This window comes from Melospiza georgiana, chromosome 23, assembly GCF_028018845.1.
Source record: "Melospiza georgiana isolate bMelGeo1 chromosome 23, bMelGeo1.pri, whole genome shotgun sequence".
Taxonomy (NCBI): Eukaryota; Metazoa; Chordata; class Aves; order Passeriformes; family Passerellidae; genus Melospiza; species Melospiza georgiana.
In genome coordinates this window covers 9,054,300-9,066,732 of record NC_080452.1, presented here as the reverse complement: position 1 = coordinate 9,066,732, position 12,433 = coordinate 9,054,300, and the positions used below count along the sequence as shown (strand labels likewise).

At 61.1% G+C, this 12,433-nt stretch overlaps 1 protein-coding gene across 1 annotated transcript in view; it reads right to left on the bottom strand.

Annotated features, from left to right (window-relative positions):
* Positions 1 to 12,433, bottom strand: part of SCUBE3 (signal peptide, CUB domain and EGF like domain containing 3) — a 29,428-nt gene that overhangs the window by 771 nt on the left and 16,224 nt on the right. The window contains exons 7-19 of the mRNA XM_058040034.1: positions 7,398 to 7,514; positions 6,244 to 6,366; positions 4,760 to 4,876; positions 3,715 to 3,833; positions 3,387 to 3,501; positions 3,028 to 3,117; positions 2,826 to 2,942; positions 2,596 to 2,757; positions 2,161 to 2,364; positions 1,916 to 2,077; positions 1,480 to 1,647; positions 1,231 to 1,392; positions 337 to 534 (exon numbers count right to left, since the gene is read on the bottom strand). Of these exons, the coding sequence (XP_057896017.1) occupies positions 337 to 534; positions 1,231 to 1,392; positions 1,480 to 1,647; positions 1,916 to 2,077; positions 2,161 to 2,364; positions 2,596 to 2,757; positions 2,826 to 2,942; positions 3,028 to 3,117; positions 3,387 to 3,501; positions 3,715 to 3,833; positions 4,760 to 4,876; positions 6,244 to 6,366; positions 7,398 to 7,514 (1,854 nt within the window). The remainder of the gene's footprint in view (positions 1 to 336; positions 535 to 1,230; positions 1,393 to 1,479; positions 1,648 to 1,915; positions 2,078 to 2,160; positions 2,365 to 2,595; positions 2,758 to 2,825; positions 2,943 to 3,027; positions 3,118 to 3,386; positions 3,502 to 3,714; positions 3,834 to 4,759; positions 4,877 to 6,243; positions 6,367 to 7,397; positions 7,515 to 12,433) is intronic.

Sequence of the window (12,433 nt, the reverse complement as noted above, 5' to 3'; positions counted from 1 at the left end):
ATGGGAATTGTCCAGTCTGGGCAAGGCTGAGCCCCCACTAACCCTCATGTTACATACCAGGAATTGTTATTCCTTCCTTGCTCTGGAAAGCACCACATGGGGCTTTTAACCCCCAAAATGGAGGCTGAGGCCCAGGTGTGCAGCCCAGCCCATGCACATCCCCCTGAGATCCAGCAAGACCCCCAGATGGCAGGGTGATGCTCATCTCCCCACTCACCCTATCCCCAAACCTCCCCTCCTGCTGCCCGGGGATGCACCTTTGCCCCTCTCTGCCAGACCCCAGCCTTTTCCTGCCCAGCTCCTGCCCTGAGCACCACGGCCTGCTCGGTTACCTACAGTTTTTCCGCATGACCAAGACGTCGCCGCACTCGTCCTCGGAGGGGAGGAAGATCTCGGGCACCACGATGAGGATCTTGCGCTTGGGCGGGGGGTTGATGTTCCAGGTGCACTCGATGTTGGCGGGGTAATTCCCCGGGTAGTTGGGGGACTCGATGTAGCCCGTGTACTCCCCCAGCTCCCCTCCACACTGCCGGTCTGCAAGGCAGGGACACCAGTCCAGCTGGGAGCCAGGGCACTGGGGAGGAGTGTCCCACTGGGAGGGGTTTGCTGGGCAAGAGGGGCAGCGTGGGCCTCTCTCTAGTCCTAAACACATTCATACTCTTAACCCCAGCAACCCTCTCCACCCCCATCCTATTTCTTCTTCTATCCAGCAACCTCAAAAACACTCCCAGCACAATTACAAACACAGTCAAAACTTCCTTCCTAATCAGCCTGATCCCAATAGCAATCTATATCCACTCCAGAACAGAAAGCATCACCTCCTTCTGGGAATGAAAGTTCATTATAAACTTCAAAATCCCCATCAGCTTAAAAATAGACTTCTACTCCTTTACCTTCTTCCCCATTGCACTATTTGCATCATGATCTATCCTACAATTTGCAACATGATATGTAGCCTCAGACCCCTACACTACAAAATTTTTCACCTATCTACTATTCTTCCTAATCGCTATCCCCATCCTAATCATCGCCAACAACCTATTTGTCCTATTCCCTGGCTGAGAAGGAGTCAGAATCACATCCTTCCCACTAATCAGCCGATGACACGGTCGGGCAGAACCCCCCATGCCTGCCTGAAATGACCCCAAACTCTACAGGATTTTAAAATACTTTTGAAGGAGGACCCCACACCTGTCCCCCCCACTCCTGCTGCCCCCCCAGCTCGCCTACTTTTGCACTGGGACACGGAGGTGGAGCCGTCGAAGTCGGTGGTGGTGTTGCCGGGGCAGGAGATGCAGTAGTTCTGCCGGAAATCGGGCTGGTAGGTGCCCACGGCGCAGCGGATGCAGCGGTGCACGCTCGTGTTGTAGTAGTGCCCAGGGGAGCACTGCACTGGGGGGTCGGGGAGCACAGGGGCCGTGTCAGCGGCTGGCACGGCCGTGCCGGGGGTGCCCGCGCCGGGGAGCGGCCCTGCCCTACCTTTGGTGTCGCAGTCCTGGAAGGACAGGGCTCCCTCGTGGCGCGTGGTCAGCCCGCCGCCGCAGGGGAAGCACAGCGCCCGGCCCGCCTCGGGCTGGTAGGAGCCGCGGGGACACGGCTGGCAGGGCCTGAAGCCATCGGCAGAGTGCTGCCCGGGGGGACACTGACCTGCGGGCGAGGCATCGCTCAGTCCTGGCACCCCGCACGCTCCCCTGCCCCATTCCCAGACCGTCCTCCCCCTCAGCTGCGGCACCGCCAGTACACCCAGAGAAGCGCTGCCCTTCCTGCGGTGCCCTCTAAATAATAAACACCCAAACCAGCCACACCTGCGAGCCCTGGGGGTGCTCAAGGCTCTCCTGCCTGCTGGCTGATGGTTGAAATTGCAGCCCTGGACACCCCCCGAGCGTGCCCCGAGCCCCGGCCGCGCCCCCCTTACCGGTGCAGCCGGTGATGTTGGTGGCTCCGATGGGTCCGAAGGTGTCGCCGCGGGGACACAGGTCACAGGAGAGCTGCCCCTCCCTCTCCTGGTAGGTGCCGGGCGGGCAGGGCACGCACTGCTCCGTCTGCCCGTGGTAATAGGTGCCCTGCGAGCAGCTGACTGAGAGCCGGGGGGGACGTCGGTGATGCTGCGGGCGCTGCCACCGCCGGGTCCCCTCGTCACCCCGCCTCGCTCCTCCTTACCACACTTGCTGGCCAGGCGCTGCTGGCCCGGCCCGCAGCTCTCCTGCCGCTCCGGGGCCACGCTCAGCTTCCGGGCCACCTCGTACTCCATCCCCGAGAAGCGCAGCAGGAACCGCTCCTGGTTGATGGATTTCTTCAGCGCTTTGATGGCCGACTTCAGCTTCTTCTCCACTCGCTGTCGCAGGCAGTGCAGGTTGCAGCTGGCTGGGGGGTGCAGAGGGGAATGGGGGTGCAGGAGGGATGCAGTAAGAAGGGAGGGGTGCAGAGGGAAGCCCAGAAGCCTCAAAACCATCCCCCAAACGCTCAGCTGCAGGTGCTACCCAGCGTGTGCCAATCCAGTGCAAGATGAGGACTGGTTTATCCCTCCTTGCTGCATGGGGATGGCATCGTGTCCCTGCTCCCACCCAGGATGAGTCAGGCCAGTGCTGTGCCCACCTGTGATCTCCTCAGGCTTGATCTCTGCCTCAAACTCCAGCGTGATCCGTGTCACCTCTTTGCTGGGGGAGTTGCGAGCCCGGCGCCCCTTCCCCTTCTTGGACGAGTCGCACTTGAGGTTGACGAAGGTGACCTGGCAGTCAGAGCACGGCGCCGAGCCACCTGCGGGGGGGACAGGTCAGCACCCCCTCCCTGCTGGGCACGGGCACCTCCCCACCCTCGCAGCTCACCTTGTGTCCCTGCCCTCCCAGCCTCCTCCTGCTTGCCCTTGCTGCGCGGGTGCAGGTGGCACTTGGCATCCTTGATCTTGAAGGAGGCTTTCTGCTTGACGGGGGCAGCCACAGTCTCTGAAAGAACAGGTGGGTGCTCAGGCAAGCTGGCACAGCCCAGCCAGGCTGCTGGCAGCCGTGGGCACCCCAGGAGCCCCCTTACCGAGGCACTGCTGGCTGCTGTTGGCGGCTCTGTGCTGGCCCTGCCGCAGCACGGGGGTCCCACAGCTCACTGTGTAGCTGCTGTCGGACTCTGGGAGGGAGAAAGGGGAGTTGGCTGTGCCAGGGTGATGCGGGCAGGCTGTGCCATGGGGGGACGATGCCCAGCACCCTGCCATAGGGATCCTGCACCAGGGACCGTGGATCTACACCCAACAATGAGCCCTCCTAAAGGACAGCATCCCTCCCTCCCTCCCTCCCTCCTGCACTCTGGCTGTGCAGCCACTCCCCTCCCCTCAGTTGGGGCCATGCAGGGAAATGAGGACCCCCTGCTCATGCTGGTGGTAGCACCAGTACCAGTACCTGGCAGGAATCGGGCCTTGGAGGTGCAGGAAAGGGCACAGCTGTCCTTCTTGCCCATCTTGTTGCAGGTGAGGGTGGCCCGTGGTGGCACCGAACCTGGCAGGCACTTCACCAGCTCCAAGGGACAAGCACCAGCTGGTGATGACAATCAGGGATGCCCATGGCTGGCACAGCTCAGAGACCCACGAGGGACCCCAGTGCCCTCCAGCTCATGGGGGATTCACCAGGGAGGAGATGGTGCCAGGGCGTGGCACAGGGACCCCAGCCTGGCATCCCAGAGCCCCCAGCTCCTCCCTGGCCCTGCTGGCTCCTGGCCTGACATACCCACACAGTCCTTCTTGTTCCAGTGCAGCTTGCAGCCAGCAGGACAGGTGCACTGGTAGCTGCCAGGAGTGTTGATGCAGCCGAATTTGCAGCCGCCTCTGTTGATGCTGCACTCATCGATGTCTGTGGGGACAGAGGGAGGCACAGTGGCTGAGGGACAGTGGGGACCCCTCGGCTCTGACACTGAATCATTGCATTTTCTCAGGACTGGGATTCTGGATGGATAAATCCAAGCCCAGCTGGGGCACCTCTGCACCTCAGGGCACTTCCAGCAGTGCCAGCTCCCCCAGCTGCGCCAGCCCCACGGGGATAAGGGACAGCCCAGCTCCCGTGTCCCCAGGGGCCAGGCAGGGTCGGTGCAGCCCATCCAGGCCGAGCCCAGCCCCAGCCCCTCGTGGCACAGCAGACAGACCCGACATGGAAGCACTTGGAAACTGAACCCGAAAGGCTCAGCCCTGGCCCCTCTCTTCAGCAGGGTCTGAAATGATGCTTCAGGTCCGGGATGGAGCTGTCCCTGTCAGAGCCCTCCCTGCCCAGCTCGCCCTCACTCGGGGCGTTGGTGGGAGCCATCAATCCCTTTGCCACCCCGGACAGTGCCAGGGGCTCACGCTGACCGTGCAGCTCAGAAATATCCTGAGGGTCGCTGCCCCAGCCCCAGAGCCCCCGGGCTCCCAGCCCGGGCCGCCGGCACCGCTGCCACAACACGCTCACAACACCTGCGGAGCGCGTTCCATCCACCTCCCGCTGCCCGCCCCCGCCCTGGGAGCGATCTGCCTTGTGGAATTTAAATCAAACCCTTTTGATGTTCCCCTTCCCACCCCGTCACAGCGCCCTGCCAAAAACGCCGGGGATTTCTCCCTCTCTCTCTCTCCCGCTGCAGACAAGTCGCAAATTGTTCCTGTCGCTCTGTTTGAAGTTGCAGACACCAGCGAGTCTGGCTGGGAGCCCCATCCCTGCCGGGGTGTGGAACCGACCGTCCCCACGGGCCCTGGGGTGGGCAGGGTCCCCAGGGGTCCCACGGCAGCCCAGCGGGGTCCAGCTGGCCCTACCTCCGCAGTGGGTGAGCCCGTAGAGCGTGTAGCCCTTGTGGCAGAGGCACTGGAAGCTGCCGGGGGTGTTGATGCACAGGTGGTCGCAGGTGCGGTCGAAGGAGCACTCGTCGATGTCTGCAGGCAGGGCAAGGGGAGGGGGTGAGAGCTGGCTCGGCAGAGGGGCCATCCCGGGCTCAGCACTGTCCCCTTCCTGCTCCAACGAGCTGTGGTGCTGAGGGACCCTGCCCCGGTACCCTCTAAGGCTCCAGAACCAGATTGCTCTGGGCACTCAGTGCAATTCTGGGCATTCAGGATGCTCTGGATATCCAACACCAGTGTGCTCCAGACCCCTGGGCTCCCTCTCTGCCCCAAGCTCCTCCTCACCCACGGCACCAGCACCACCCTGCCACGAGCTCCTGCAGCCCCTCTGCACCCCAAACGGGCCAAACAGGGCCAGCATCCCCCTGCCATGAGCTCCTGCAGCCCCTCTGCACCCCAAACAGGGCCAGCATCCCCCTGCCATGAGCTCCTGCAGCCCCTCTGCACCCCAAACAGGCTAAACAGGGCCAGCATCCCCCTGCCATGAGCTCCTGCAGCCCCTCTGCACCCCAAACGGCCCAAACAGGGCCAGCATCCCCCTGCCATGAGCTCCTGCAGCCCCTCTGCGCCCCAAACGGGCCAAACAGGGCCAAAATCCTGTCCCTGGCACGGGAGGGCTGCAGGAGCCCCCGGCTGCTGCCCGTGCGGGGCAGGGAGGGACCGGGAGGATGCCAGGGAGGGACCGGGAGGATGCCAGGGAGGGATCAGGAATGCTGTGCGGGCAGGTCCTGCCCCGGGACGGTGCCAGCAATGCCTGCTCGGCCCCGCGGGCACCTCGCTGGGGCAGGGAGGCCCTGGCTGGGAGGTGAAGCCAGCCCGGTGGGCTGGAGCATCATTTCATTGGCTTCATTAAGTTAATTGCTGCGCTCACGTCAAACTCCCCGAGCACGGAGCCTGGACGGAGATGAAAGCAGTGGCAGCCCCGGAGCTGCCAGCCCCTCCTTCCTTCCCGGCCCTGTGTTTTCAGGAGGGAACGCTCAGGCTCGGGCACACCTGCCGTGCTGACCTCGGCCATGGGCTGCGGGGGCAGCACTGACCTCCTGGCCTTGTGGGAGGTGAGTACAAAGATGTTGGGACAGGGAGAAAAAGGTGGAAGAAGCCGCACGGAGCAGCCAGCTCCATCCGGAGTGAGCAGGAGGCATCTTCTCCCCATTCCTGCCCTCCCAGAACTGGGAACCCTGGCAGCTGCCTGATTGCTGGCTTTAGCTCTGCAAGAGCCCACAAGCCCCCAGCTCTGAGACTGAAGGGCTAAGCCCCAAAGCAGAGCCTGAATCCCAAGCACTAATGCCCTGGAGGATGCACGCAGCCCACAGGAAGGGCAGAGGAATGAGCAGCACTGCTGCTGCAGCCACGGCAGTGCAGGCAGGGGCAGGGCAGGGCCCTGGGCACTCAGTGCCCCTCACCTTGGCAGTTCCTCTCGTTTATGAGCAGCTTGTAGCCCTTCTTGCAGCTGCACTCGAAGCTGCCCACCGTGTTCCTGCAGATGTGGTCACAGCCGCCGTTGTTGAGCCGGCACTCGTCGATGTCTGGTGGGGACAAGGGACACCCAAGGGTCACATCCTGGCTGGGATGCTTGGCCAGGAGAGCCCAGGGCTCCCCTCTGGATGCTGTCCCCACCACGAGGGACAATGGAGGGAGCCCTTTGGGCTCTGATGGTCAGCAGGAGAACGTGGCTGGCGTGGTTTGTTTCCCACTAATCACAAAATTTACTGTTAGCAAACAACGTGTGAGATGGAAGGAGACCAGGAGGAGGCAGCAGCCTGCCCTGTCCCTCCACCCCCCGTGCTGGGGCAGCAGCTCTGCCTCTCTGGGGCTGAGGGTTTCTTTTTATGACTGTGAGGGAGCAAGCTGTAAACCTGCCTGCAGCCCCAATAAAACCCCAGACACAGGGGACGTGGCTCTGGGTTATTGCTGGGACTGCAGAACTGGAGAGGGGTGGGTGCTCTGATAAAACACCAGGGACAAGGGGTTCTGGAAGCAGTCAGCAGGTAGACAGGCAGCCAGCAGTGGGACAGGCTTTCCTTTCAGCTGGGGTCAAGTCCTGAGAGCTGCCAAAAGACACAATGCAGGCGCTGGGCAGCCCTGAGGGGGGACAGTTTGGGGTGCAGGGAAAGCAGGGACCTGGTGCTCAGACCGGGCTGGGCAGTGTCCCAGGAGGGACCTGTGCATCTCGCACCCCCAGAGCAGGTGTGCATTCCCTGCACTGCTCAGCCCTTCCCTGGGGCAGCTCAGGCACTGGGGTGTGGTGAGATGGGACAGGACCCTCCAGCCCCACAAGGGCTGCCTCAAACTTGACCTGACCCCCTTTTCCTCCTCCCCACAGGCTTCCCAGGGGCGTGGGGCCAAGCATGGTGTCTGCAGCAAGGCATCCCAGTCCCCATGCAGGGGGTGATCCCTGTCCCCACCCCATGGATGCAAACACCAAGCCGGTGAGCGCTGGGGGCCACGTGGAGCTGAGCTAAATCTGAGCCTTTTCTGGGGGCACTGAGGACACAGCGGGGACCTGGGGCACCCAGGGGCGAGCAGTGAGCCCCCAGCCCCCCTCACACCCACCTACCTTTGCAGGTCTTCCTGTCAGGCTGGAGCATGAAGCCCATGGGGCAGCTGCAGTGGACGCCGGTGGCCGCGTCGTGGCACTTGCTGTCACAGCCCCCGTTGTTCACAGCACACGTCTCTGCAGGGCAAGGGGACACAAAGGCTGGGGTGAGGGACCCCTCAAAAGGCTCAAAAGGCACCCAGATGTCCCCCATGGCACGGCCTGGGAGGGGCAGCGGGTACAAAGCTCCCTCAGAGCCCGTGGAAAGCTCCCTTGGCTCTCACACAGCACCAGCGAGGCCACAGGGGCGTGAAATGCTCAACACATGGGGCTGGTGTGCCCCACGGACGGGCAGGGCCTCCTGAGGGCCACCCTGGGCAGCTCCACAGAGGGGGAGCTCAATTTCCCCAACTGGGGAATCCAAAGGCACAGCCAAAGCAGCCGGACATGGGTCCTGCCAGGCTGCACACCCAGGGTGTGGGTGCACAGCCCCAGTGCCACCCTGGGGTGCCAGGGGGGTCCTGTCCCCCTCACTGCCACCAAGCCACCAAGCCACAAAGCCAGGGGTGACCCTGTGCTGTCAGCCCCTGACCGTCACCCGCTGCTCAGCCACTGAGATGCGTCTCAGGCTAATTTGGGAGACGCATCATGTAATTAAAACACACACTCAGAGGCAGGCAGCATCAGTGGAAAAAAAAAATCCAATTGAAAAAAAAAAAAAAAGCTAATTATTTCAGTATTATCAAAGTCAGCTGTTGCTGGTAGGACTAGAAGGGACACTAATTTAAATGAAGCATTTTCAGCTTGACAGCTTCCCTGTGAGATCAATCCTCAATTTCAACCCTAACCACCAGAACAATGGTTTGAAGTGCATTAAGTTGTTCACAAAGGATAATAAAATACTCCTTTCAGAAGGCTGGTTGCTTGGATAAATGAGGCATTTGGGCTTCAAGGAACCCAAGATGAAAATGCCTTGAAGAAATTCCTTGGAAAGAGCAAATCCCAGGTTCTCCTGCTCTTTGCAAGCACCACATGGGGTAGGAATGACTGAACCATCCAACCATTTGCCGCGGGGCCCGGGAGCTGGGATCGCTCTGTGCTCGTCTTGCCACTGCTATTTTTATGATGTCCCATAATAAGAGAACAAAAGGGACCATTTTATGAAATTAATCGCCAGCACAATTACAAAACCTAACGGCAGGGGAAGGATTTCTGCAGATATTGTTCCTCCAGCCAGGTCCTCGCGCTGCCCGGCCGTGCCAGGGGACAGGGACACGGGGCGGGGGACACCGTGCCCAAGGGAAGGGAAACTTTCTGAAAGGGAATCGTTTGTTCAACGCCAGCCTTTGTTCCAGCAGCTGATGCAGGGGCAGCCCGGGGAGGATCGATTTAACAGGGTCAGCGCCGAGATGAGGGGATTGGTTTGGCTCAGGTGCTGCTGCCAGCGGGATGGAGCTGGAGGAGCAGCTGCAGCAGGGAGGATGGGGCTCTCCAGAGAGAGAATGTGGTGCCCTGGGCACAGTCACCGTGCTCACAGCCTCCTCCAGCACTGTGAACCCCTCCTGGCTGCTTTGCACCTTTGGGAATTTCACCTGAGGTTAAAGCCAGTCCCACTCACCATCCCAGGGTGGGCATTGGGTGTGAGCTCGGTTGGCACAGCCAGAGCACCACTGCAAGAAAGGGGAAACCCTGCTGTGGGTTGGCAGAAAGCTTGGGGGGGGCTGCTGGGGTACCTGTGGGGCACAGGAGGGTGGTGGCACAGGGCTGGGCTCTGGAGTGCCCCGGGGAGCAGCGATTGTTCGGCGGAGCTGGCAGCCCAGGGCGACTCACCAGCCACCCAGGGCTTTGGTGAGGCCTCCGTCGCTCAGGCAGGGACAGGACAAAGCTCCACACACACACACATACATACAAACACACAAACACACACTCAGACCCTTTTCCACCCTCCTTACAGCCCAGCTCTGCCTCACTGCTGTGCCGTGGCACCCCATGCCCTGCTCAGCACCTCAATGACAATCTCAGCAGGACGTGAGCCCACGAGCCAGAGGGGATAATTCCACGGTAACAGGGGGGATTACAGCTGGGCTGGCTGGAGCGTGGTGATGACGCAGATCTGGGGCCCCCCCTTCTCCCAGCCCTGTGTGAAAGGCTCTGCAGAGCCCCCCCAAAAGCTGCCGTCTGTGCTCCCTGTGCTGGGTGTGCCAGGAGTTTTCCTGCGCCCAGCACATCCAAGAACAAGATTCCCCACCACAAACAAGTCGCTGCACCTTCTGCCTCAGTTTCCTGGGTGGCAGATCAGAGGCATCACCTTACCTTTGTGAAGGGCTTGGAGACCCCACGGGGATGCAAAGAAATCCCTGGGGAGGTGCCCAGCCCTGCAAAGGGCTATTGCAGCCCTGCCATGGCAGCTCTCTGGGCTGAGAGCCACTGTGCGTGGCGAGGCCAAGCCCTGGGACACCCTGGAGGTCCCAGAGGGGACCATCCTCGAGTGGGTGGGCTCTGGGAAGGGGCAACTGGGAGTGCACAGCACAGAGATGGGCACAAGCATCCCCCTCCCCAGCAGGCAGCTCCTCCTGGGTGTGGGCTAACCCTGCCACAGCCACAGCACAGCAGATTGTCACCCTGGAACGGGCTGGATCCACCAAAGCAGCGTGAGAGCCCCGTCTCATGCAAGCACAGCAGGGGAGGGGTCCCTGCCCTGTCCCCCAGCCCTGGGCTGGCCTGGCACTGGGGTTTGGAAGCAGCAGCAGCGGGGCAGGGTTAGTGAGACATGCGGTCAGGCAGCAGCTCAGCCCCCAGCCCCGCCACGGTCTCCAGAGGAGAGACCATCCACGGTTAGACCCCTTGGTAGAGATAGAGAGAACGAAAATATTTACCATTAGAAAACGTCTCAAGGATAACGTGTTGCTGGAAGTGTCTCTCCCCTGTTTAACATTATAAAAAAGTGATTTAGAAACAGTGTCCAGCAGGGAACTCGGTTGGTGTCACACATCAATGGGTTCAACTCTGCTGCATTTCCAGCCTGGTGGAAACTGTCCCTGTTTCCCTTTGGGCTCCTTCTCTCCCACCTCCCAAGCATTCCAGGTCCCTCAGGCTCTCCAGACCCCTCCAGCTGTGCTGGGCTGGCTGGAGCCCCATGCGAGCGGGAGAAGCGCGTTGTGAGCAGCGTTAGTGCAGCCTGTTAGTGTGGGGAGCCGGGTCCTGCCTGGGAACAGACCCACAACCAGAACCACAACCAGAAGCAGCCCGAGGTGAGCCCCGAGCAGAGCCACGCAGACACACGGGCACTGGGAAGGAACCACATCCCCCTGTGCCACTTGCACCCTGTGCGTTCAGCAGCCAAGCCAGCAGCGAGCCCAAACCTTGGGTGTGTTTGAGCTTCTCAGCCTCCCCCGTGGGTCAGAGCACCCCAGAGCTCCCAGCACTGCCAGCCCCCCAAACTGGGGAGCGCTGCAAGCTGCCTCGGGGTGGGTCAGGAAATCAGCCATAAAACCTCAGCTGGGTTCAGTTTCCTTCCCCATCTAACTGTATTTCTTCCCTTTCCACCCCGTCCCACTCCACCACAAGCAGGCGGCCAGCAATAGCCCTGCTGCACCCCAAATATGGGTGGGAGGGAGCAGCAGTGATGCCCTGGCTAATAAATCTTCCTGGAAAGCCAAAATCTGCATCAACTGTGACAGCTGTTTTTGCATCTCCCTGCGGGCACTGCACCCTTGGCTGCTGGAGGGCTGCTTTATGTGCTTTTTTTTATTCTTTTTTTTTTTTAAAGGCTGCTTTTGGAGCATAAATATAAATATATAAGGTCATTGGCTTCCCGTCCCGGCTCCCCCTCCCCCTTGTGCCTGCAGACATGTTGGGAGCCATTAGTGATGGCCCCTGTGCTTAGAGGCATGTTCCTCATTATCTGCATTTTTAAAAGCAGCAATAAAAAGCAGAAAAATGAAAAACACCGGCCGTGGCCTAATGAAACTGTCACTCAGAGGGGCTGATCGTGCTTCCTGCCTCGTGGTGTGATCTGAAGGGAACCTGGACCGGGGGCCTGTCCCGGCAGCCCATCAAACACACCGCGTTCAATTTCAAAGCCCGTGGCCCGGGGAACGACTTTGCGTTTCCCCTCGCTGGAAACTTTATTCCCCTTGAAATGATGAAATATTCTGGAGGAAATGGGGAAGGGGCGGCGAAGGGGGGCAGCGTGGATGGGGGAGGGCTGTTTGCTGTGCCCCAGCCATAAAACAAGACGGGGTGGGTATAAATATCCGAGCAGGTACCTCGGCTGTAAATCTGCTGGCAGGGCATCCCTGCAGGGCAGCTGGAGGAGCACAAGCCCTTGGTGTTCCCACGGTGGGGCTGGGGAGCAGGAATGCCCCAGGCAGTGCAGGAGCTGGGCAGGCCCCTTCCTGTGAGAGGGCACTGCAGAGCCCAAAGGCATGAGACAGGCGTGGGGTGCTGCTGGGCTTTGGGCTGCTGCTGCTCCTAAAATCCTCTAGTGCAGTGTTTGATCTCCCCTGGAAAGGTGGACAAGGGGAGAGCTCACAGGGATGCTGGCTGTGGCGGGAGATGCCTCCCCAGCACGGGGACAAAGAGGGACACTTTGGCCAAGGATGAGAGGATGGGTGATTTTGGAAACCCCCAAATCCCACCCTCACGCCTGTAGCACCCAGGGTGTGAGTGCAGAGACCACCCTTCCCCAGCAAACAGACTGCTCTGAGGCATCCCCCAACCCACGAGATGCTTTGCAGAGCTGCTCTCTCTCACCCCCACACACAGCAGGTCCAGGGGCACCCTTGGTCCCAGACGTGCCCGAGCCAGACGCCGCACGCAGAGCCCCTCATCCAGGGGGAACCCCCCAGCTGGCACCCCCAGGGTCCTGAGCTCCCCACCCAGGCACAGCAACAACCCCTGGGAGGCTCCTCAGAGCGGGGACAGGACGCGGTGGCCGTGGGGACAAACACGAGGACGGCGGGCACCAGGGGCTGTGAGCGCTGCCAGCAGCCAGGAGGGGCTGGGATCCCCCCTGGGGGACAGCGGTGACATCAAAGCAGCAGCGAGCTGATGGG